Raw genomic sequence first — 25837 nt, 5'->3', positions numbered from 1 at the left:
CCCCGGCGTGCACAGGTGCAGTCTCCGTAACCCACCCCGCGAAGGAACAGCTGGAGACAAATATTCCACAGCGAAGGATGTGTCACTTCAGTCTCATGCCAGCTTCCAGCTGCAGCGCAACATCAGTTTCTTAGACTACGTATCTCATGTCAGGGAGAAATGCAATTAAAATTCTGGCATTGACACGGAGACAAAACATTTGCTAGTAAGCAACAGGATATTCAGCCAGGGCCTTATTTTCAAAAATGCATGCGTGCATGCAAGATATGTTCTCTCTGAAGCTCTTTTACCTTTGATCACACAATTGGTCTGACGTTTCATCCATTTTTCACAATAATGCTCCCAAACTACCTACACATCTCAGAAAATGTAGGAAAAAAACAAATTGTTGCTTTTCAGATGAGCATGAACGGACCTGGAAAGGGCAGAAACAGAGAGTAGCTGACAGTTCAGAGAGGAGTGCTGCTGGACTTAAATTGAGCAATAGCTTCCTGACTAATTTGTCACCACACCTGCTCAGTAACAGGACTCCTTGTGCCTCCCGCTCTCTCCATAAAATAAATCTGTGGTTCCCTGAAAATGCACTGACGGCTAAGAGTATAAAAGACAGGTAGTAACTCTAAGAGAGAATTATTTCTTTAACTAAATATGGCAATGTACTAGTTAAAGAAATAAAATGAACAATAATGCTTAAGCCCCTCCCATCCTGAAAAACAGAGAGAGGTTAAGAGAGCAAGAAAAATGTGTAAGGACAGATTACAAAAGAAAATTTTAAAGGAGGCGTTTGAATGAAGGCAGTATCATAGCAAAATAAATAAAAAGAGGGAATTTGTTCCAAAATGAAGCCAAGAAAGGAGAGACCATACAGAGATTCAGAAAATTATGAGGAGTATAAAACTAAATAGAGGTTATGGTGACAGGAAGCCATTTAGTTTTATTATGCTCAGATAACACAGGCTGTAATTGTTCATGAAAGCATCCAACCCAAGAAAATTTCCACAGACAAGAGGACGTTTCCCAACAAAGAGCTGAATAACTGAGTAAACACCTCAAGGGTCAACCAATGAACACTGGCTTCATGAGCCTCATAAGAGAGCACCGAAGTGGGTTTTTACTTTTTCTTTGCGGTAAACATACCGATGGAGAAGATACAAGCATGAGTATTGGCCACGAGTGGTTGTCAGCACACAAGCTCTGCGGGGAATTTGTCTGAAAGGAGAAACACGGGCAGTTTTTCAAAAGCACTCGATGGTGTCCAACTGTGCCCAGTGGAGTTTAGTTTGGCCAGTGGTAACTGTTTGTGAAAAATCCCTCCGCTAAAGTCTCACATGTTAATGGAAAGCAGACACGGAGGGTATGTAAATGCAGACGAATTAGAAACAAACAGCTATGGTCAACCGAGGCATCATTTCCTTCGCTCTGGAGTCAAACAGGGTCAAACGGAGTCAAACTGTGACGCACACGTTAGGCGTACGAGTGATCTCAGCAGCTCTGGGGAGATTATTCATGGTCTTAAAACTCAGCCTAGGCTGGAGCATGCAGCTGAACACAAACTCTACCCAATCCCATCTTCTCAGCCCCAGGAAACTTGCTTTTACTTATATTCTCAACAGCAAAACGAGGGTATAACATTGAATAAATACACAAATTACTCAAAATATGGGAAGTAAAAATTCCGTATGGTCTTACCAAACAGTGGAAATAATATCCAGAGAGGACTATTTATCTCAGTTTAAACTCCTGAACCTGAAACGTATCCTGGGAAACATACAACATAGGGTAGGAAACAAAAAATAAAGAAGCAGGAGAATGTTATAATTTCATTCTTCTCCGCAGGAGATGAGTTAACATGCCAATATTTCGGATAAAGTTCAGCATACGTTTAAGAAACTTCCTTCCCCCTGTATTCATATGCCAGAGTTTATGAGCAACAAAAAGAATTTTGCAATTTTAAAACTAGTTCAGATTCACCTGAGTTTGTCAGGAAAAAAGCAAAGAAACCAAACTCAAGTTAAAAATCATAAGTGCCAAAAAGAGCCACAGAGCATTTTTAAATCAAATGTTTGGAATCAGAATTCAGATTATAAGTGTGATTAGTTAACAAAATGTCTCTGATAATTTTGAAAGTCCCATAACTTTTATCTTTCCACTGTACAAATAAATTTTAAAAAAGGCATTTAAAATACTTCTGTCATTAAAAAATTTGTAAGCTGAAAGCTTTCCTCAACAGAGGTTATTAAACAAATAAATATATTAGTATTTCAAAGAACATAAAAATAAGTACTAACAGGATTCCTGCCAAGAGAAGAAAAGAGCTCTCTGATTCAGTTCGGTTCATTGACAGCCCGATCAGTACACACAGCTATTGTTTTAGCCCATTTTCCTTACCTTGGAGTGAAATAGCTTTTTTCTCCCTCTGTGATAATTATTTTTGACAGTTTCACTGTTTATATGTGAAACTGAGAAACTGTTAATTGAAATAAAAAATGAGTCACTGTTTCCAGCAATTTTTGCCAATGTTTTGATCTGTGTCAATCTGAGCTTAATCATTAAGTTTTCTTTAAAGCAAGAGGCAAAACTGTATATTTGAATTTGGCCCCGTACAAATACTGCACTCTTCAGACATACGTCAGTTTAAGGATATAAAGCGCAGCTAAATAGGGTTGAAAGTATATTTAATGACCATGCACTAGAGACCTATGGTAAAAATAACTCGAATGAGAAAATACATCTTTTTTATTGAGAAGGATACGAGGAGTCTTTAAAGCCTTTCAGCAGATATGATTAACCATGATATATGGTCTATCACTAACGATGCTGCCAAAGTCAACGTCTATCGGCTGTGAGAGGGAAATCATTTGGAAAGCCAACTGCATGTTGTAGGCAAAGGGCAGGCTTTGCACCCCGTAGCCAGCCACGCATTCTTCTGGTGTCTGCTGTATAAATACGCATCTGCTCTCGTAAACATGCTCGGTTATTCGGTAGAAATTCCACCGTGATTTTACTGTAATGGACAAACGAGGCTTGGCAGAAATACGTGAAGTCGCCAGTAAACTCTGGGATAGCAGAAGTGCAAGGGAAGATTTTCCCACGTGTTTATTGGGCCTGGGGTGTATGTGTACATGAGAAGGAAGTGGAGGGGCAAAAAAAGAAGCTTTATATCCACAAAGGAAAAATGCTAAACCAAAAAATTTTCATCCTGGGCATGCATGAAGTAGCTGAGAACTGTTGCGGAAATCTGTCTCAAGAAGGCGTTTGCATGGCAAGTTTAAATGGCCCTACAAAATTCATGTCTAGTTAATATAGACAGTGATTCTCTCTAACTAGGAATAGGCTAATAATCTATTAATAAACAAAATTGGATTCATATATGGCAAAATATTTTTTAAAAGATACAGTTATTTGTACAGAAGACACAGCACACACTTTAATAAGGCGTGTGCCGGTGTCGTCATTGGACTTGGGAAGAAAGCAGCTTTCCTATGCCACAACAGATTTCTTTCTTTTTTTTTCCCCTTTTTCCAAATCAGGATAGATCCAAGACCTTTAACAAACTGTTCACAAAACAAGAGGCAGGCAGCCCCACTCCTGGATGCTTTCACTGCTCTTGGAGGTGGAAGCACTCTTCCAGGCAGTGGGAATCTCGGCTTCAAGCCCCTGTGAATCAGGCAGAGCAGAAATTTGAACCTACCCCTTCCACTAAACTCTCCAAAAGCAGCCAGATTTTCCAGCTTTGCCAGTGACTTTCAAACTTCTTTTGATTTATGGGCCCCTGAGTATGTAACTTCTCCATAAGTGGAGGAGCCCGCCAAAAAATGACTAGTTAAGCAAATCAGCATTTTCTAAATCAACACAGAATAAAAAGAAGAGCTCCCAACTGTCTTTCACAACCGCTACTGGTTTGCTACTCATCTGCAGTGCCAATGCCTGTGTTAGAGCAGTGGGCTCCCCCTCACCACCCCCAGCTTGTTGCTCCCTGTGACTGTATCATGCTGTCCACGCATTGTTAGGGCGCTGCTGCAGGGTGCCTCCGGCCATCACCCAGTGCGGTGCCGCTCACTCCCGTGAGGCAAATGAGAAATTGTAAATGAGGTGCAAAGCTCTGCTTTTCTCTCCTCTTCCCCCTTTCCTGCGGGATTCACGTACTGTAAGGCAGCGCAAAGACGTATGAACCGAGAAAGAGAAGAAGTTGGCTAAGCGAGTGGAGACGTTGGTGGTCTTAGTCATGGTAGCTTGCTCCCGTCAGAAGAGGAGAGCCCCCATTTCTCCATGCTTTCATCCTCTGCTTCTGGAGGCATGCACTTGCACCGGCTCTGGCATCTGCATGGCCCTTGGTAGCTGGTTCAGAGGAAAACTGAGGCTGGGTCAGAGATGCCCAGAGGGTGCTTGGCAGAATCATACTCAACTTCTTGTCTAGCTTCTCCTGTAAAGGGCTTGCCCAGCTCCCCTAGGTGGTCATTTCCCTACTTGCTCTTGCTACTTATTTCCCAGTATAAAGCTACATCTCTCTTGAGGAAAACTGAGCCAATTGCCCTTGGTCCTACCCGTGATGGACATGGAGAACTCTCCCATCGCAGTCATCACTGTATCAACCTCTCAAGCCTTTGAAACCTCTCTCGTTTTCCTTTTCTCTCTAGACACAACACCACATTCAGTCCTGATTTCTATGCCTGTCTTTGGACTGCGTTCCTGTTCATACTTTCTTGCTGTTTGTGCTGTCCTTTTCTGGACATGCTCCAAATTCTCTGCACCTGTCAAAATGGGGTGCCCTAAATCAAGACAGAGTGCCAGCCAAAACCTCATCAATTCAAGTGGAGCAGCATAGTTACTTCCCAGGTCTTTCTTGCACACAATATTCCTGTTAATACCATCCCAGAACGCCACGCGCTTTTTCTATTAAAGCAGCATCATACTGCTGACTTGTAGTTATTTAACATTCACTCAGAACAAAAAGCCTCAAACTAAGGAAATAAGTATATAAAATAACCCCCACCTAAAAACTGTTCACTTCAACAAAGGATTATTTCACCAGGTATTTCACCTACTAAATCCCTCTTAGGACAGCAATAATACAGCTGGAAGAAACAGCTTAGAGTTGTTAAAAGTGTTTAAATTAATTAAAAGGCTAGCAAGGACGTTTCATGTATCCCAAAGGACTTCTGTAGCCCACTGGATGTCAGATGAAAACCAGGATTTATATCCACTTCGCATAATGGACAAATCCACTGCGAAAGTCTAAAGCCTAAAAGTGAGGACAAAGTGCAAGTTTTCCATCATTGCTGTCTTGCATGAGCATTTTGGTTTTATTCAAACTATTGACCACCTATGGAAAATAAACTTTTTAAAAATCATTCTAAAAGCAGCTTAACACATAGATTTCTGACCAGAAGACAGTTACAGGGATTATATCTGACAACTGTGTGCACCAAAGACATTTTTCTGGTTAAATGAATCCAGGAATTACTTGTACTAATACAACAAGACCTCTGCTATCAACCAAGTGGGTTGTAGAGCTGAAGAATATCTTTGTAAAACAGAACAGAGGAAAATCTCAGTGCCAATGAGTGAGAAGAACTGGAACATCAAATGAATCTTTTTTATCTCTTTCCTCTGAAAAATGATAACTGGGATGGAAGGGTTGTTTTGGTAGTAGGACAGCCAGGTATGAATAGCAGCTCCTGGGGTGCACTGGGCAGCCTGAGGGAGGACATGCAGCTTCTAGTGAGCTTTCACTTGGCAGCGGCCCACAAAAATGGATGTCTGCCTCTTAAACAAATAGGTAAAGAATGTTTTCATGCATGCTGTATGTAGCTCAATATGCATTTAAAGAATTTCATGTTTATTTGTGGCAACTTATACTATAAATATACAGCAATAAAACTTTGACACCATACTACCATATCAGATACTCAGCACAGCTTCTGACAAATATGTACATTGAAGGTACTAGAACCGCTTCCTTGGGACAAGAGGAAACTTCATACCATATACCCAGCAGGTTTTGCCTTTAGGGAAAAACAAAAAAAATCATTAATTTGGTGGGTTTTTCTGTTTAAAAGTCTATCTATCTTTCTCTGCTGCCCTCCCTCCCTTCCTCCCCCATCTACCCGTTAAACTATTTGCTTAATTAATAGGAATTTAACCAACCAGTCAGCTACAGTTGTTGCTATGGTTTTCTCCTGTTGCACCTCATTGACTGTTTTTGCTGTGTTGTTCCCCAGCGATGTTTAGGCCTTCTGTCCTAGGTATTGCAACTTAAAACTATCATTTGCTTGGACAGGGAATATTACAAAACTCTTAGTGGGGAAATTTCACCCCAACAAGTTATTTTCTGAAGTTGCCACAAATCAGCCAACAAGTTGAGGCGTTAGCATCCCAAGAGCCCTGCGTTGCCCGTTTAACATCCGAGCCCGGAAGGGCTTCTGCTGTGCTCCCAACCTCGCCACAGTGAGGAGCATCCCTCTTGGAGGCAGCTCCCTACCACAAAGCAGTCAGTGCCACCAAGCTGTCTGCCCTGTGCTGAAAATCCTCTGTGCTCAGACAGTTATCATCATAAAAGTCCTTGAAACTGAAGCTGCTTAATACAATTCAAACCCTTTGACAAAAAGAGAGAAGAAAAAAAAACTTCTCCAGCAAGCTAACTCTTTACTAACCCTTGGTTAAGCTTGTTTGAAGTTGTTCATCATCTTGAATCACAGCTAACTTAAGTCCTCCCTATGTTTGCCACCACATTTTTCAGTTTACAAAGAGAATCACAACACACTGCATTGCACTGGAGTAAATAGTAAATGACAATATATAAAATACAGTAACGGCTTGAAGAAAACATGAAGGCAATTCAGCAATTGCTTAATGAGTTCAAGGAGAAGACTTTTGACATCCTCAAGCGCACATAGCGATAGACTTCAGTATCTGTTGTACTCTAATGGGAATTACCAAATGTAAAAGGAAAGCTCACCTATGATAAAATAACGCAGATCATTCTACAGGCAGACCTCATTACAGTACTTTCTACAGCATACTAACAAGAAAATTTCCATGCTCGTTACTGCAGAGCAGTACTTCTTCGCTACAAAAAAAATGAAGTATGCGCATTTGTATACAATTACATTCAGGATTGTTAAATAATCCTTTGCTCATGGGCAGGCTCTTGAGCTTCATGAGCAGCAATGACCGAAGGCGAGGCACTGTGACCGGTCAGTGACGGACTCTCTTTTCTCCTCAGCACACGGCTGTATTGCCATTTGCTGTCCTGGAAATCCTTGCCACGCCGCACCGCTACCCAGCAAAGAAGAAGGGATTGATCCTATTAGGATTTGTCGCTTTTCTGTATATCAGTTGGTAAGAACTATGTACTTTAAAACATTTTCAAGTGATCTACTTTGTAAAACAAGGTCAAATACTTAAATCTAAGTTCTGGGAGACAGCAGGCTGTTCTGTGGAGAAGTCATTTAAACTTCGGCTGAGACCCATGAAAACTATTTCCAGACGTAGGCAGAGCAGATTTCTTCAAACACAGTACAGGTCCTGAGACCATACATAGTATCTCCTGCTCTTCTAAGGCCTCTTATAGAAAAGCAACTAAATAGCCATAAGCTCCAGGGTACTTTGAGTTATTTCTGCTGGGCTGGAGTTTTTGTTTCTCCCAGTACCCTCAAATTTACCTCCGCTCGCTGTCTTGCTCACTGCAAAAACGCCAGATCTCAAAGGTCTGGGGGTCACAGGAGCAGAAGAGGAGTAAAACTCAGTTTGGTATTTGGCAGGGACACATGGCTGGGTTTAGAAACTTGAGATAGAAAATGATACTCAGAGCCAGGTGCAAACTGACGGGTAGCAAGGAGGCATCTGCCCCACTACCACCTCCCACTCCACCGGTGGACACCACCTACATTTCCAGCAATGTACCACAGTTTATCTCCAACCTGTTGGAGGGTGATCCTGAGAGAATAAACTATATCTAACCAGGCCCCCCCCCCAGCCCATAGCCATCCACCCACCTCCTTTGTGTGTGTGTCATGCACCCCTGGAGCTGGGTTTGCATCCGCTCCTGCTCATTGCATCCCAGCTGCAGTGCCAGGGTCTGGAGGCACTGCCCGCTCCATCTAACTATGGGCAGCTGCCAACTCTTCAAACCACTCTGAGGATGCCTTACGTTGAGACTCAGCTCAGGAATGGGTCCGTATAGTTTCAGGCTACGCTGCCATATCACTTTCCAGAGCTCAGGAAACACCCGGGCCCTAGGGTGGAGGATACAGAACAACTGGTCAGCAGGGAGGTTTGCATCCTCATGCAAAGATTTCTGAGAAGTCACCGGGACTATGAGGGAACCCATCCTTCCCATTCCTACCCACCAGTTCTCACTCTCAGCTAGAGACTACCTATAGCCCACCAAATGAGAATCTGGAATAGAAAATAAACTGCATGGATGAGACGCTCTTGTGACTTGAAACCCATCAGAGTGGCTGTGGAAGCAATGGACTTCAGTGCTATGTTACATAACCAAGTTAGGAGCCATTTAACCTAATCCAGCCCAGAGCCCAATAGGATTATGACCACGGCTTCCTGAATTCCTTTTCAATGTTCTGGTTCACCCAGTTGCTTAACGCCAGCTTTGTTCTGCTTGTCTTCTGACAGCATGTGGTTTTACTGTCTTTGAGACCAGACGGCTCTCCAGGCAACTATTGCAGTCGTGTGTGCCATGCTTTCCCCTAAAGCCCCTATCAGCTGAGCAATTTCACCCCACAGGAGACATGGCTCATGCCAGGACCTGAATCCTCATCAAAGGATAAGGATCAACACAAGCATCAACACATTTGAGCCCTCCCAGTATCTTCTCTGAATTGATGTTGCATGGTGCTGCCAGGGTCCTGAGTGGAAGGTAGTCCCTTAGAGCACCTGTCCCCTGTGTCCCAGGGCCCTGATAACTGGATAAAAGATATTAGGATTTCAATACTGTTGCTTTCTCTCCTCCCAAGGCAGCAAGGAACCTCCTGTCTGCTTTCTTTTTGCCTCCTTATCTTGGTTCCCTGCAACCACAGACAACAACTTTCAACTAACAGAAAATTTTTTTAACCTGTGCACTGAAATCTTAACAGGTATACACATTTTACTGTTGGTGCTGCAATTTGTTTGGGCACCTTACGTTTCACAAGCAACAGGGTCCTTCCTAAAAGCCTCTCCGTGAACTGTCACTGTCATCGCTACGCTTCCCCTTCCCCAGTGTCGATGGGCTGAGAACGGACTGGTCCCTGCAAGGCAGTAGAGAAACCGAGCAGCCAGTGACGCTTTGCACCAGGTGCCTGCCTCTGAGCCGGGCTTCACTATAGCTTTGAATACCCATAGTGTTCAAAAAGGAAAGGTAGCTTTCAGCTGCGGGACACCAGGGCGAAGAGAACCGTTAGGCATGTTAGTCAGTTCTTGCAAGGATGGATCTGGCATCTCCTGGTTGCGTTAAGTAACGCCTTAGTCCTGGAGTCTTCACATTGAAAACAGTGAAGCATATATAATTTTAGAACTGGCATTTTAAACCTTAAAAAGGAGGTAACAATAGATAGCCCTTTCCCATTTCAGTGGTGATAGATCAGTATAAAATAAATCTTAATCTTCACAATTTTTCATGTGTCTTCGGAGAAAAGTTCAAACTATCTTTGTAAGGGAATATGAATCATTATAGATTGCACTCTGTATAAAAAACTAAAGTACAAAAAAACCCAAAATTAATTAAATCTAGAGACTGATGGCTTTCTTGTAATATGTCCATATTCCACCTCTGTTAGGAATCAAAGTATTTTTCCTTCACTGCATGCTCATTTTCAGTTCACAACCTTTTAATTTTGAATTAACCACAGTCTCAGAGCGCTCATATGTGGCCAATATGTTCTTTTCTCCTTTCTGGATCTTCCCATTTAATAATTCCCTAGAGATACTTATTTTTCCCTTCAGTGGATGCGGTGGTCCCATTAACATTAATGGACAGGTAATAAGAGGACAGGATAAATCCCCTAGTTGCATCCAGCTGTACTATGACAGCACATCACCTCTCCCTGGTATCTATATACTGTCCTCTATCCTATAGCAGTTTGGCAACTTTGGTTATACCCAGGGCTGTTATCTTAATCTATCCTCCCCATAATTCTGGGCATTGTCTGCTTCTGACTCACTCACTCATATCCAAGGTAAAATCTTGGTAAAAATTGAAATTTGGTAAAATGAAATCTTCAGAATAATAAGCCTCTGAATCCTGCATGTATACTTAACAGGTGATTACCCATGAGAAATGAGCAATATGTATTTGCAAGTTGTGGGGTGCATTTTCTGAAATCCCTAGCAAAAAAACCCACCAGAAAACTAAAACCAAAAACTGTCAACCATTCTGTGATCAAAATGAGTAAGTTCAGGAATCTGGAGGTATGCCCCAAGATAAAAAACCTGGCAACACCCAGCTCCCACCAAGTCAGAAAGCTGAAAGTGCTTTAGTGCTCCTGCATAGTCATTTGTTTAGGTTTGAAAATATGGGTTGGAGTGCTTCATACAAGGCATGCCAGCTGGCCACACTGCATCAAGATAATCTAGTTCCTCATTATATAAAATAAAGGCGGTTGTCACTCTCTGTTTTACTGTTTGAGACACATTAAGAAAATAGTAGCTCTGTGCAGTGAAGAACACATGCTGGCGTTTGCACAGGCTCCAGTTAGCACCCGGGGTTCAGTATTTCTGCTCAGCCTCTCTGTGGCCTTTTTTTTTTTTTTTTTTTTTTTTAATTACTTAGCTGTTTCACAGCCCTGTTTGTTTGATGAAAGAACCTTAAATCATGACAATGAGTCTCTACCCTTAACATTTCCATGCTCAGCCCAGACAGCTCCACTACCAACCCCCTCCGTTTCTCCACTCTACCCCTTAGGTGGGGATTAGTGAATCTCTCTTTATAGGCAAGGTAAAAACCCGCCTTTTTTATGCCCTACCCCTTCCTTCTCTAACTGGAGAAAGGAGAAATCATCTTTTCAGACTTCCCCCCCCCCCTCCTTTTCCTTAGCACTCTCCCATTCCTCAGTTTCGTGACACAGTTTCAGGCTGGTGGGGCAGCCTGTTTGTCACTTCTCTTTGAGACATGATGCTCAGTGTAAGGTGGCGGGCTGGGTGCCATCAGAGAGAGTGGGATTGCATTCCCATGTTAGCACTGGTGGTGGAAAGTATCACATACTCCTCAGATGTGGGTTTTTTTAATCCAGAATTAAACCTTTTAGGAGTCTTTGGACCCAAAGGTTCTTTTTAGGGAAGTGCTGCCCATTGTTAGAATGGCACATCCCCATAACGATCACTGGAGGCCTGCCCTATTTTTTATATTATTTACATATTCAATACAAATATATATAATTTTATCCATAAAAATTTATTTTTTCCTATATTTAACATATAAAGACTATTTTTATATTCTTAAGTCCAGGCATTTGCTACCAGCCACTCTTACGAGCCGTAAACAATGAAAATAACATCAGTGAACTGACAGCGACTACAAGATTTTTTTGAGAGAAGAAAAAGGCAGAAAGAGAGGGCCTAAGTAGAAGAAAAGAAGCCCCATAAAGCAGGCATATTCATCCTCTTCCTTTTCCTTCTTTCCCTTTTCCAAACAGTGCCCCGCAAATGGTTCTGGCACAAAGGAGCAAAGCAGCTATATCTGTTTCCTACCTACCTGCTCCTCCTCTCCTCCTCTTAGACCAAGAGAAAAGGTGCTGGAGAATTCCCCTTGCTGTTTCGCCTCCTGAAAACTTCTTTCCACTCCCCAAAACAGTGGTTAACAGCAGCAGGATAGAGACAGTGAGAAACAGCACTTTGTCTCCACAGACCCTCGAGATCTGGATAGGGTCTAAAGAGCAAACACATATGTGAGAGCTTATTTGAATAAGTTTCACTTAGAGTAGCCAAGTGCACATCCCTATTTCTGAGCATTTTGCTGTTTTACTGTTATTTTACTGCCGTTAATAGCCAATGCCACCAGGGTGACAGCAGAACATTGTGTGCATTTCAACCTGCGCTGAAACCCATCTAATTTAGCAGTGGCTCAAGTATGCTTCACAGCAAATAGCCCAAATGCCGAGGAGATGTGTCAACAGCTGAGCTAATTTTCTCTGTATCAAGATTGTTTTGATAACTTGGCCCTTCAGGAGTTAGAAATCATGAAGTGGTTCTTCTAACTGAATGGTCCTAACCAAAGGTCTTTTCTCTCCTTGCCTAGGGTCCTGTGGATTTATTCTGTAACGGGAGAGTGGGTATATCCTCTCTTTGCTTTGTTCAGCCCGGCCGGGCTAGCAGCCCTTTTCGCCGGTAGCCTTGCCGTCATCATCTCTTTCTACAACTTCGGGGAGTTCCTCAACCGTATGATATGGGGTCAGTCCAAGTTTTGTTTTTCACTTCTATCCATATGAAAAAAAAATTATCTAGAATGAATTCCTGTGATTGCCGAAGCAGGTGGGGAGAGGAAGGGGGCCCTTGTACACCAGGGGGTGGCATTTGGGTGTCTGATAGAGATTGCCAGGTCCTAACCAGTTACTAACAAACAGAGAACAAATCAGAGCAAGAATCCCAACCCTACCAGAGAGAAGACTGGGCCAGGTTTCTCTAATGTGGCTTCGGGAAGCACCTCTTACCAGCATAATCACTGGCTTTTGAATTCCTTCTCAAACAAGGGTCCAGAGACGTCAAATCTCTCTGGCTAAAACTCTTCCACCTGCGTCATGTGGTGCTTGTCAGACTAGGGAATGGCACTGACAATTTATAGGAAGGCATTAGTGTATCCAAGTGAAAGCATCGCAGCAGCTCCGTGAGTAAAACAGCACTTCAGAAAGTTTTACAAACTGTTGAGAACACCTCCCTTCTGCTTTGGTAGTGGTATGATCAGTAGTGATTTAAAGAAAATGAAAGGCAACTTCCTTGGACAAATGGGCAGTTAAGAAAAAAAAAAAAAGTGTCGTTTAGGAGGACACATTCAACAGGTGGAAGAAAGAACGAGCTGATGAAGCAGCTTTGGGGGTTTGGCATGGGATATCATTGTTATCATTATTATCATTTTCCCTTCTGGTTTCCTCTCTCCGTTTTCATTCAAGATTAAGTTTTTGAGGATGAAAGTGTTTCTGTCAGGAAAACGTGTGTATTTTATTTAGGACAAATGTGTGAACATTTGCAATTTCTTAAACTAGCTTTCTGATGAAAGAAAAAACGCTGCAAAAACACCTCTGAAAATAAATAAGACAACCTCCCTCTGTTCTCAGGGAACATTTGATGCCTGATCCATTTTGTGAAGTCTCACATGCCTGTCAAGCCAAAGTAGAGTGTCTGTAGCTAGTCTCTCACCATCCGTGCTCAGCTACCTAAAAGCAGCAGATTGACTTTCAAATCTGCTGAATAACCGACTTCACCGCTTGATACCTTTGCAAATAAGATGCCTGCTCTATATGTCCATGGTTGGAAATTTTGGCCCAATTCTATTCTTGCATAAACATGATACGAGATGAGAATTGCTGGTAAATGAAAACAGATCTGCAGCCTTTCTGCACTAGCTCTGGTTTAAGAGGCATCACATAAATAGTAACTATTACTAATCAAAGACCACATCGTCACTACAAGACAGTATAGGTCTTTATATGCGATCTGATATCTGATACATCTAGGTATCAGATTTTTTCATCACTGAGTACATATTAGTAATTTCAGGCCTAGAGTATGCCCGATACATAAGTTGGAGATAATCAGAATTAAAATAATTTGATTTCCAAGGTGTTAATTGATCAGATGAAAGGTCGTGCCAAGCAGAGATCAAATTAACTGCAAAAATTAGAAGCATTTTGAACAGCTGACTAAATATACTCACTTAAGAGATGTTAATTTAAGAGATTTCTAAAGAAACTGGGGCAAGCACTCAACTTTCTTTTCTGTGCAAACAGAAAGGCTGAAAAGCACCCCCAGTTGCGATAGGATGAATGTAACCTCAGAGAACATATATAAACACGTCATACACAATATCCTCCGTTGATATCTAGTGTGCTCTTGCAATCCATGGAGGCCTCCTGTGTGTGGTGGGTCTGCCCCTCCATGCATACTTGGTATTTTTCAAAGGAGCCACAAATTCATGGCCTTAACACTTACATGGTATTTTCATCCACGTGCAGGACACTCCCCTTGAGTTACAGTCCCCCACGTTTGTGCACGCTCTTGCTACTTCACGTGCATCCTCAGCTTTTCACCCCCAGGACTGGCAGCATTCCCGGGATTTGCTGTACACCGATAAAAGCAGCTGCAAGCTGCACCCCAATAGCTGGCAACTCTGTGGTATCTGAGGCTGCAGTTTGATAATACGGGGCCTTTGGCAGCAATAACTTCTCAATAAGCTCCCGCCCACCGCCCCTCACTCCTTCCTACTCCACCACACACACCCATTTCTTGCAAGCAGGGGCTGTTTTCAACTCAGATCATTTTCCTGATCCATTTTCCAGCTGCGTCCACCCAAGAGAAGGGTAGGACTTCCTTAAGCTAGTATTGATAACAAGGTCCCAATAAGCATTGAAACACAGCCAGAGGGAAGCTATTCCAAATTACAGTGTGCCAGAGTCTTAATATGTTCCTGACTGAGACAAATCTTTGGCTCAGCATTGCAAGAGTAAAAAGAGCTGCAAACTCAATGAAGACGTGATTCCAAGATACATTTCTTCTCATAGCAATAATGGCTCCACATACTTTTTTTCACCCTACCCTTTCCTGTCTCACCTTCCCATCACAATAAGGGAGATGATGCAGTTAAAATAACCCTGCAGAAAAAAAAAAACCACACACAAAGCAAAACAATCTGTGGTGGTAGAGGACAGACTTCTTCATCTCTCCGTATCCTCCACCCTGCCCACATCCTCCCTACCCCAAAAGAAAGGGTACGTGGAAGGGCACTTCTGCCCTTTTTTTTGCTTCCTGCTCAGTCCCCTAAAGGCACAGTTTGAGTTACAGAGTAATGCGATTGTCCACTGGGTTCCTATAGGCACATCTGGAAACGACTTCTCCAATAACACCTGTAGCCACCAAGCAATTAGACCTGATCCTGGCAGCATCTGCCAAGGCAGCGAGCCCTGCCTGGGCTGCTGCGACCAGGCTTCCCCCCAAAGGGAAAGGCTCCAGGGCAGCTGCTTCTTTTTCTTACTTTCCCACTTGAAGGAAGAAAGCTTGCTGAGTTTGTGCCCAGATAAGTTGTGTTTATTCGAAGGTGCAAGAATTGGTTAACAAACAGCTCCCCACGAGTGGCAAGCCTGGTTTCCTTCTGGACTTACATCCTGTGGCAGACTGTAGGTCGCAAATGAAGCTTGTCCCACAGCATACCATGCTTCATATGGGCTGTCTTCCATGTTCCTTTGTAGCTTCAGGCCACTATCACTTTTCCTAAAACCAGCTACATAAGTATTTAATCTTTTTCACCCTTAAAGGTATGTTCAGTTCCAACTTATTCAAAAGTCTGTGGACGGCAGCTTTCAGCTTCAAGCAAGTAATTTTTAAAGCTATGTCCTGTGCTTGACCAAAAAGATGCAGTATCATTTCTGAGAGCTGGAAAATCCAGGCTGTCGAATAATAAACCTTGTTTTTCCTTTTCAGAACAACCAAAAGATGCCAGACCCTAAATTTGTTTTATTATTTATAGACAAACTGTTTCATACAGTATTGGAGGTTTTAAAAATGTATTATCTCTCATGTGCCTCTCCCTCCCCTTGCACAGTTGGATTGGTGGTAACTAAGGCAACCCAGCTGCACAGCCGGAGAGGCACAGAAAATAGTACCAGTAATGACTTTTTTTTTGTTTTAAATCCCAGAGTTTCTAGAGTACTAGACAATGTTGAGCAATACAGAGACTCCAAAGAGGATAATTGGAAACAATGGGCTGATTCTTTTACTGCCATAAATTTACCTCAGCCAAGAATTTGGCTGCAGGGTTCGAGTACCAAAGATGAACCGTGCGATAGCTTCTCCCATTCCCAATGGGTAGAAAACATCACGCAGGCAACTGATCTCGTGTTACTTTGACCAGCCAAACTAGAACCCTCAAAAATAAAGCAAAGCAGTTTTCCCTCGGGTTTTGCTCCTGGTGAGACAACCAGATCCTCAGGAGAAATTCAGATCAAAGTTCTCCACATCAGACAGAGTAACATTTCAGGTGAGGTCTCTTCTCTGGCACCAGCATTTGAAGATGGAGCAGATTAATTTGTCTTCCATCTAACACACCTGAAAAAAAACCCAAACCAACATTCATCAGCTGCTTCATTTCAATACTTTGAAATGCAAGTGGATAGGAGCTATAGCTAGCAACAGATACCTGCTCCACCAGTGATTTAAATGCCTGCCGAGGGACGCTGGGCAAACTACTTGCGAGATTTTACAGCCATAAGGCCTCTGCCAAGTCCAGAGAAATGCTCATCCCCAGGTGGTGCAACTGTCCTTCGGGAGAGAAACAGGGCAGAAGGGGAGGCTGGCTGTTGGAGCGGGCAGCAGCTCCAACAGACCCATGCCTGAATGCTTGCTGTCCTCCAGAAGGGAAAGCTGTGGTCAGCAGGCGGCTGAGGAACACTGCGGGGGCAAAGCCAGAATTAAAGATACTCTAAAGCAAGGGATAAGGCATTGCAGCAACAATAAGAGCCGTTGCTCTCAGGAAAAAGAGGAAACTTATGGTGCAGTATCTTCCTCGTGCCCAGTGCATGGATGGATGTGCTCCTCCAGATCTTCCACAAGCTCTTGAATATCCTGCGAAGACATTGCTGAAACGTATTCACCTAAGGCTGAGCTAAAGTTAGACGGCAGTCTTCTCTTTAACGTATTTTTCCTCTTCTTTTTGGAGTACTTTTGCGTTAAATGCATTTTCCAGAAATGTAAAACATGTTTTAGGAACGGATTTTTTTCCCCAGGTTTTATTTCTGTATTTATGTGCTTGTGAAACCAAGCTCCCTTAATACCCTGTAGTCAGCTATTGGGAAACCCAGCCTATGTGACAGCGCATGAATCTGTGCAATACAAAGCAATACTGTAATATGATTGAATTCTCGATGCTCTCATTCTCTGGGGCAGCTATTGAGATTGCAGAAGCCAGAGTGGCAAATGAAGGGGTGCAAAGGGCATCTGTGTGGGGTACAAAGTCATTCTACCGTTGTACTGGTACAGTCTCGTGAACAGCAGTTTTTGTATGAATGTTAAAATGCTCATGTTCTGCAGGTAATTATGGATTCAGACACAGGTTCCACCCTTCGTTATTACAGCCCTCTTACTTCTTTAGTGTCTGAGAGGGATTTTTGAACTGAGCCTCCTGTCTAGAAGATATCTTCATTTGTTCTGTCATGCCTTTAAGAGCAAAGAATAAGAGTCCAGGCTAAATCTATTTCTTTCAGTGAACAAATAATGTTTATATCTACAATTTCACTATATTGCCAGTGACGAATGGAACTCAAATTTAAGAGGATTTACAGCCCAGAGTTTGCAAACTAAATACGAATATTTACTTTTGTCTCATCCATTCATCCTAGTTGTGCCACAAACCTGTGATGGCATATTTATAGCCTTCATATTTGTCACTCCCCCAAGCTGCAGTTTACCCCTCGGGTAGAGCAGTCTAGCTATTTAAAGGAAACCTGCACCATCTGTCACACGCCCTACTCTTGCTGACAAGTTTATCTGATGATCCACTGGAGGCAGACCGGATCGGAAGCTCTGGCAACCCAGGGCTTACGATTTCATCACTGGAGGCCAGACGTTAACAGGTGCTTGCTAATATGCTGTCCCTGGCCTAATAGGCTAGTCCTTTTTTTGGTGGAGTTTTTTCTCCCTCATCTTTAAAATTTCTGTTTGGTCAGTACAAAATATTTAGAGTCATATGGGAAGGAAGAAATGCCAGGATTTTTTTCCATATCAGGTCAATTGCTAAATGCTGTGCAGGCTGGAGATAAATAAAATTCAGCAATTAGTGTTTCAGAGCCTCTGAGGTCTATGGACAAGGAAAGCACCTTTAGAAGAGGGTTCTCTGTGAGTAAATGATCATCAACAGGGAAGAAGAGAGGCTGAGACAGTGCTTTAGACAAGGGTACTCAAATATATTTGATGACTGCCACACTTGGTGCCCTGTGGTAGCACATCTGGTCTCTAGCTGGTGCTTCAGAAAGCTGTGGGTCTTTGGTAGGTCCTCTGCCGTCCTGGCCAGACACGTGAGGATGCTCCAGATATCTTAGCTGCAGGATTAATCACCTGCTGCCTTTTTAGATGAGCTTTATTTTTAAAGCTTTTCACTTATTCTTGCACCAAGCTAGGCTTGTTTGGTGGCAGATACTTTTTCCCCCACTAGCAAAGCACCATTATTTTCAAGGGATGTGGCCCATGGTAGATTTCAAATCATTCCTCAGCAGTCAAGTAACCCCTTCCGTGCTAGGGACATCCCAGGCTCATTCAACTTCTGCAGCACTTCGGTATTAGCAACTGGTCCAAGCCCTTCACTCATGGCTTACTCCCACTCCCAGACAGGTTCGGCTCCCCAGGGATGTTGGGAGGTTGGGGCCAGGTTCACATCCTCCTCCCAACAGCGTGCTTCATCTGTGAGAGGACTTCTCTATTGTGCCTCCCCCCCACAATAATCTCTTCTCCTCTGCCTCCAACAGGAGATTCAATAGTAATACTGGACTATAGGCGGAAAGGCAAGTGAATCCTCCTCTTCAAGCCAAACAATCTCTCCATGAATGCTGAAGCGATGAAGTAGAGGAAAATAAATGCAGCTGTGATAAATCCTTTCTCCAATGCATTGCAGCTTCTGGTGAAGCCATTATGTCATGAGACATATGGAAAACTGGTGGAAAATATGAAATATTTGCCTCTTACATGATAACTCTGCAACAGTTATGAATAAGAAAATTGTGTTCATCTGTTCACACAGATATCTCATCTCTTGCACAATGTACGTGAGGATGTGTCCATGGTTAAAACTTGTCACTGGTAAACGAACTCCCTCATGAGCTTGGCACCACTCTGTAAAAGACCTGTGAAAGCAAGCCAGCTCTTGTTTGGATTGCCCTTCATCAAGTCTGGAAAAAATTAAGAGGAGGGATAATTTTAACAGTGCTGTGACTTCCAAGCTAGCTAGATAACAAATTGGGCTAACAAGGACTGTAATTAGGAATGTCTGCTCAGAAAGTTCACCATGAAGCCAAGTTCTTCTAATGAGAAACTTTCTGGAATATTAATATGCATAATAGCTCCCCTCCATTTTAACAGGAAATCTGAATGCAACACTTTCTTCCTTTTTCTTGGTTTCAGTTAATCTTGCAGCAAAAGTAACCTAATTATACTGACTGTATGATTGCTTTGACAGAAAGCATGTTAATTTAAAGCACTGTTTAACATAAAGCTGCCTGCCGTATAATTACACTCCATTCACATGTTTACTAATCTTGCTCAATATAGTTGATTTCTGTTATTAGCCTCAACATTTTGTTAACATCTAAAACACTGGAGATCTGCTTTGCAAACTCCAATAAACAGGCAAAACCAACAGTAGTGTAAGTGTTCCTTAATGGTCAACATGAAAAAGAAAGATCTCTGTTATTAGCCTTGCATTTAAATGAGGATTTGAAACTAGTTGCCGTACTTAAATGTCTAACTCTGTCTTCATTGCCAAAACCCCTAGCTTAAAGCTACTGCGTACGCAGTTCACCGGGGTGTTATTTTCATCTTTCAAGTGCTGCTGGAGCTTAGTAAAAACGAAACACATTGTAAACTGCCTGTGAGCAATAAAAAAATAACATGTATACATAAGATTGTTCTTCTGATGTGTTAAGCACCTGATAAAATTCCAGTCTGGGAAGTTAACATACTAGGGCTAGACTGTAAACTAAGTTAACTCAATGAAAGACGTGCATGCATTCAATAATTCCCAGCTTATCTAGATAACTTGCTCCAACTAACTTTGCAAGGGGAATGTAAGCAATTACACACCCACACTCCTCTCCCTCCTTTTCTGCTGAAGCTAAAGGAGAACATGGAAAGAATTCAGCTGAAAGATGCTGGTCAAAGGAAATATTTCAGATAGACAGACAGAATAATAACCATGAAGGGAATTAGGGAAGAGGAGAAAGTTCAGGAGACTCCCTGTACAGGTTTGTTGAGTATTTTTCTTTCTCTCTTTTTTTTTTTTTATTATTTTATTTTGTACTGATAGTCCAGTGCAAACAGTTTAAATGTCAGAAACTCAAAACAAAGCCTGGGCCCTGACACAGAGGGATAGTGCTTTCCACATCCAACCAGAGGAGCTGAACAGCAGATCTCATCCTCAGCTCCTGCTTGCGCTGGGATTACCTTCGGGATCTGGCGTGGTGACTGTGCTGCTGGACTACAGGGGTTTGAGGAGAATTGTGGTGGGGGGATTGTTTCTTTCTTTGGAAAGGGCTCAGAAGAGGCACTGCTCTCTGCTACATCCTGCACGGAGAGGCTGGATCCCAGTCATGCACTTTGGGAAAGCAATCAGGAATGCCTGTCCCCAAAACACAACTGTTGTGATCTTGGGTTTGCTTTGCTCCTTTCTCTGATGCACATGAAGCCCTGTAAGGAAGAAAGCGTGCGTCGTTGTTCACAAATCAACATTTTCCCTGTGATTTCAAAAAGGCTTTACTGAGGTACTCCGAGTAAGGATCTGGCCTTTACGACATTTACACTAGATTTCTCTTTCCAGTCTGTTTCTCTCTCTCATTTTATTTTGAGTAAGTATGCAAAGTCAGTCAGAACTGTTTATTTATAGCTGTAGATTTTCATGGCTGTATAAATTAGATGTTATTACTGAATGAGATGCCCGCCCACTCACCCAGCGCAGCTGTACAGGAATCCTTTCATGCTCCTCCACGGTACGCAGTCTCAATCGGGAGGAAAATGACATGCTCCCAGTCAGACGAAGGGACTGCTGCTTAAACCCTCAGGCGAAAAAACAGCAATTAATTTTTTCCACAGCACAATGTGCAGTATGACAACCACAATTACCTAATACTATTTAGACCTGCCACTTTTGTTTGGCAGAGAGAGAAAATGAAGGTTTAAATTCACCAGAGAAAAAAACCCCAAACTAGAACCTACCCCTGCACTTTCTTTTTACAAGATGAAGTGATTTTTTTCCCTGGAGGAAGTGAGGGGTATGGGAGCAGTCAGGGGAAGTAAAAATTGGTTGTTATTTGAGACAGAGCACCATCAGAAAATAAGGACGCATCCCATACACACACAGAGAGCTATCTCCAGCAGAAAGAGCTGGAAAGCAATACCCACCACGATTAGGAGCTTTCATCTTAGTTCACACCTTTGTAATAGTTTACTCCCACAAAAAGCATAGGCAAGTGCTAATTTATTCCCTCCCCAATTTCCCACACAAATTTCTTGGTTTGGGTCTCTGCCAGAGCTTCAGGGTCACAATCTGACCTCAATAACATAACTTAGGATTTTTCCAAGCCTTCAGTGGAACTACTGAAGATTTACTTTGATGGATATGGGGCCAGGATCTGGCATGCAGAAAATATGCATTTACATTCTACCAAAGTGTCTAAAATAGTTGCCCAGGGAGGCTGAAATTCAATTTGAGACCTTGTATTCACTTGGCAGAACACATAATTAAATATTTTGTGCCACAAAATTAACCAGAGAGTCTCATGGGTATTGGTAAGTGGAGGCTTAGAATCAACCATGGGAGCCAAACTAAGACCCATTTCTCAGGCAAGTTATTCAGTAAATATTGGAAAAAAATCATTGCATTCATAGATGGGTTCATAATAATTTTTGTTAGTATTTAACCTTACTGATAATCTGGTTACCTCAGAGGAAGAGATTATTGGCTGTGTAGATTCATATGAATAACGCCAATATCAAGTTCTGCTCTTGAACTAAAGCTACTGCTTACAGCTAAGAACTGTCTGTGATTGAATTAACCATTTGGAAAAAACAGCAAGTAAAAACCAAACACAATTACAATAGGTCAGACCTTGTAAAAAGTGCTCGAAAGCTCCAAAGTGAAATTTTTGCCTTTTTAAAGTCTCCAGAGACCCTACACTGCAAGGAGTTCAATGTTTCTGAAAAGCTAACCAAATACCTAAGTTGTTTGATGTAAATACACTTTAGTTTAACTTCCAGACATCGGTGTTTAAAAACATGAGTTTGAGTAAAACCTCTAGGATACGGCCCAATAATAGTTCTGAGCTATAAAATTTAATAATAATACTTGGTGTTTCAAATGTCACCTTCTATCAAACACTCTCAAAACATTTAAGCAAACCTTCAAGTTCCTTTCACCTTGAGAGTGTAATTTCCCTCACTACCCGACGAGCAGCACACACATAAGAAAATATCGCTTTTTTCTACACCTGAGACAAACAGAACTACATCCTCCGAGTATGCAGGACGATCTGGTTTCACTGTCGGTAAGAACTATGTTCCTCAAGGAGGAGGGATGGAAACCTGCATATACCAACACATACCTGCTTTTCGTTTTGAGGTGTTCATTCAAGTTTGTGGCATGGAACCACCTGGCAACAATGCCATTGCCAGATAGCAGGTGAAAGACACATTCGTCACCTAGTCTACTAAAAGTTCACGTGCTACAACGCACCGCCACTTCTACCTGTGTTTGGAAACACCAGTTTTTCCTTCTGCTGCTTTTCTTCCACATCAGGATCAAAAGCTCTGGTAGCAGCATCCCCTGGCTCCGACGCAGCACACAGGCACACTGCACCATACCTGCGCACAGGGAAAGGGTCCATCCGTGAAGAGTTCAGGCCCCCAGTTTACGAACTGAGTGCCGCAGAGAGGGGCGACTGTCCCCAGGCACCTGCCTTACCCGCTCGGAGGTGACCGTTCCCATGGCGGAGGCAACTGAGCGGGCAGCATGCGTCCCTCTGCCTCGCTGACGGAGCTCTCACCCTTGCGAGGACGTGATGGGTGGCTACCACGTGCGCCGCAGCAGGGTTCGGCCGGCCCGAGCATCGGTGCCGAAGCGGGAAACGAGGACACGTGTATATAAGAAGAGGAGCTCCATGCTTCAGCGTTTGTTTCTGTCAGGCTTTTCTGGATGCTGACAGAGAGGAGGACAGTTTTGGAAGCGTGCCTTTGAAAGGGAAGAAATACGCTTTAAAGTGGGGGTGTCGCTACCGCCGGGCTCTCACGCTCCAGACAAATGGACCAAAATTCAGAACCTTCGATGAGCGAAGGTTCTGACATTTTGGTCCTTTTAATTTTTTAATTTCCCGAGGGCGGGGCGGGGGGGTGCGGAGGGCGGCCCCGGCCCCGGCGCTCCCGAGGCGCCACAGCGCCACCTGGCGGGGCGCGCCGGCGCCGCCGCCGCCGCCGCCCGCGTCCCCGCGGAGCGCACACGGGCGTGGGAGCTCCCAGGCAAAGTCCCGAGGCTGCTCGCCCGCCCCTGAGCGCCAAGGGGGGCCGTGTCTCATTCCGGAAAGCCGCCCCCCCCACCCCCACCCCCCCTTCAGGTCGTTGCAGCGTTATATGCAGTTGTGGAAAAAGCTGCAGTTGTGGAAAAAGCTGCAGTTGTGGAAAAAGCTGCAGTTGTGGGTTATTTCCACATTACCTTTGACGTTCAGGGATGCTGCAACTGGGGGTCGCTTCAACATTATGAACAGTTCTAATTAACGTTTCATTACAAGACGCGCCACCTGAGCCTGCCACAGACATGCTCACATTTACTCCTCAAGCACCGGTGGAGACTTACGGCACAGGCATCATTTCGCTTGCGCATCTGCGAGCCCAAACCAGCCCGAAAGGAAACCCACGTTCTGTCCCACGGTGTCATCTCACAGCCAACCAACGCCATGTTATTAAGTCAAAATCACAGGGAGAGCTGGTCATTTTGGTCAACACATGTAACAATGCGTGGAAGAGGAAAGAAACAAAAGTTAATAGAGCACATTATTTTTATCCATAGTCTCAGGTTTGGGGATGTTTTGCCTTTTTTTAAAAAAAAAAAAAAAAAAAAAAAAAAAAAAACAACAACAGATGTTGCCAAATAGTTTTGACCTTGAATCACACATACCTTAAAATGGCTCACAACCTTTTGAGGAACAACCCCCAGGCTCTAAACCGCTACATCCCTAAAGCAGCCTCCTTGTTGCTAGCTGCCAAACAATAGCCATTGTTCCTGTAGGATCTAGCCAAAAATAATATGATGTGCAACTGCCTTCCCACTGTTGTCTTTTCAAAAGTACTTATAAGTTCCAGAGATGACTTTATGGATGGTCTACAGCACAAATAAACCCAAAAGGAGCAGAACAACTTGAAAAGCATGTAGAAACATTGGAAGTGGGTGGAGTAGGAATAAGAAAGTGGTAGCGGATGGAAGAGAAAAAAAACATTATGAGGAAGAGTTTATATTAAAGATGGTGAAGTGTTTAACTTAAGCAGCTGTTTTTATGTTGTTGTGTAAGTGAAAACAAAACACAAATATTTAAGTACTCTGTCCATGTACTCATAGCACTAAAACTTGCATATTATTCTTGAGTGGGGTGGTTGTGCGATTGCACCTTAAATGGTGCTTTTTCGTCGCTCTGATTTTATAAAGAAAATGAGTTGCAAAGAGAGAAAAAGGTACAGAAGGCTGAAGTAGTTTTCTCTTTTAGCTTTTTTTCCCCTTTCTTCAAGTTTTACTACAACTTTGCCAGTGTTGGTTCTCAAGACAAAAACACCAGTTTGAATGACTATTTGTGAGGGAACATAAAATGGCTACCCCTCCTGGCTGGGGAAAAAAACATTATTTGAAATATCTGGAAATCATAGGGATCACAGACACACAGCTAAATATACATAGCCTGTGGCTTGTGGGCAGTCTGTACTGAATTCAAAACTTTGCAGAAAAGCATACAAGTGAAAAAAAAAAGGAAAAAAGAAAAGAGGGAGTTATTTCAAAATGCCTTCATAATAACTGAATTTATTTCCTATGTGTAGTTCAAAAAATACCAGTGAATGATCAGCCTAGCTTTTCTGCTATCAATAGTACAGGCCACAGCAGAGGTATCTTGGTCAACCAGTGGAACTTCGTATTGTTGTTGTCTGTGCTGTACATTTCCTGATATAAAATAAAGATCATTCATCTTCCATCAGTAGTACATTTATCTTATCGATAAAGAAAGCCTTGAAAGAAAGGACAAACCCACATGCACACTGTACATTGTATGAAAGTTTGACTTTCAATTTTTCCTTCACATTTCTACTTCTCGTCATCAGTTACTTAGTCATCCTAACTCTCAGTTTTAGACTGACACAAATTTAGAGCTCAACTTTGACCTAAGTCCTGAATCACAGGTGTAGAAAAAACAAAGCAGGCCAAGAAAAGTCACCTTAACTATTTCAGATGAAAGCTAATTTCTAAAAAAAAAAATTTTTTAAAGTTCAGTTTGAATTTCTGGCAAATACTGAAGCTGGTATTTCTATGTAATGCTATCCAATTACAACATATTTGCTAACCACAGCATATTTATTGCTAACAAAATGTTGCAAATGCCTGCTATAATGGGCCTCTGTTTAGCCATTACTGGCTATTTGATAAATGATCTGCGGTGTTAGAAGGTCACAGAAGAATACTGGGGGTGAAAAAGAAAGGAAAAAAACCCCAAACCCCAAGTGGCCAGCAAGGCCAGACTGTGGGAGAGACTTAGTTATGCTCTCTTTAAATATGACCATCCCTTATAAGGGAGAAAAACACTACCAATGTAAAGCACAGTCTGTAGGCAAAGCATGTGTCATTGAGATGCATCCCCCAAGCTCTGTCCCTAGTGGCGTGTCTATGTACTCATCGTAAAAGTATGTT

At 42.7% G+C, this 25837-nt stretch overlaps 1 protein-coding gene across 1 annotated transcript in view; it reads left to right on the top strand.

Annotated features, from left to right (window-relative positions):
• The window catches only part of ADTRP (androgen dependent TFPI regulating protein), a 32843-nt gene extending 14140 nt beyond the window's left edge, over positions 1-18703 (top strand). The window contains exons 4-6 of the mRNA XM_050891274.1: positions 7226-7341; positions 12233-12384; positions 18660-18703. Of these exons, the coding sequence (XP_050747231.1) occupies positions 7226-7341; positions 12233-12384; positions 18660-18703 (312 nt within the window). The remainder of the gene's footprint in view (positions 1-7225; positions 7342-12232; positions 12385-18659) is intronic.
• Positions 18704-25837: the final 7134 nt, after the last annotated feature.

This window comes from Gymnogyps californianus, chromosome 2 (assembly GCF_018139145.2).
Source record: "Gymnogyps californianus isolate 813 chromosome 2, ASM1813914v2, whole genome shotgun sequence".
In the NCBI taxonomy this organism is placed as follows: Eukaryota; Metazoa; Chordata; class Aves; order Accipitriformes; family Cathartidae; genus Gymnogyps; species Gymnogyps californianus.
The sequence above is the reverse complement of the archived record's forward strand: the minus strand, read 5'-3'. Positions and strand labels throughout refer to the sequence as shown.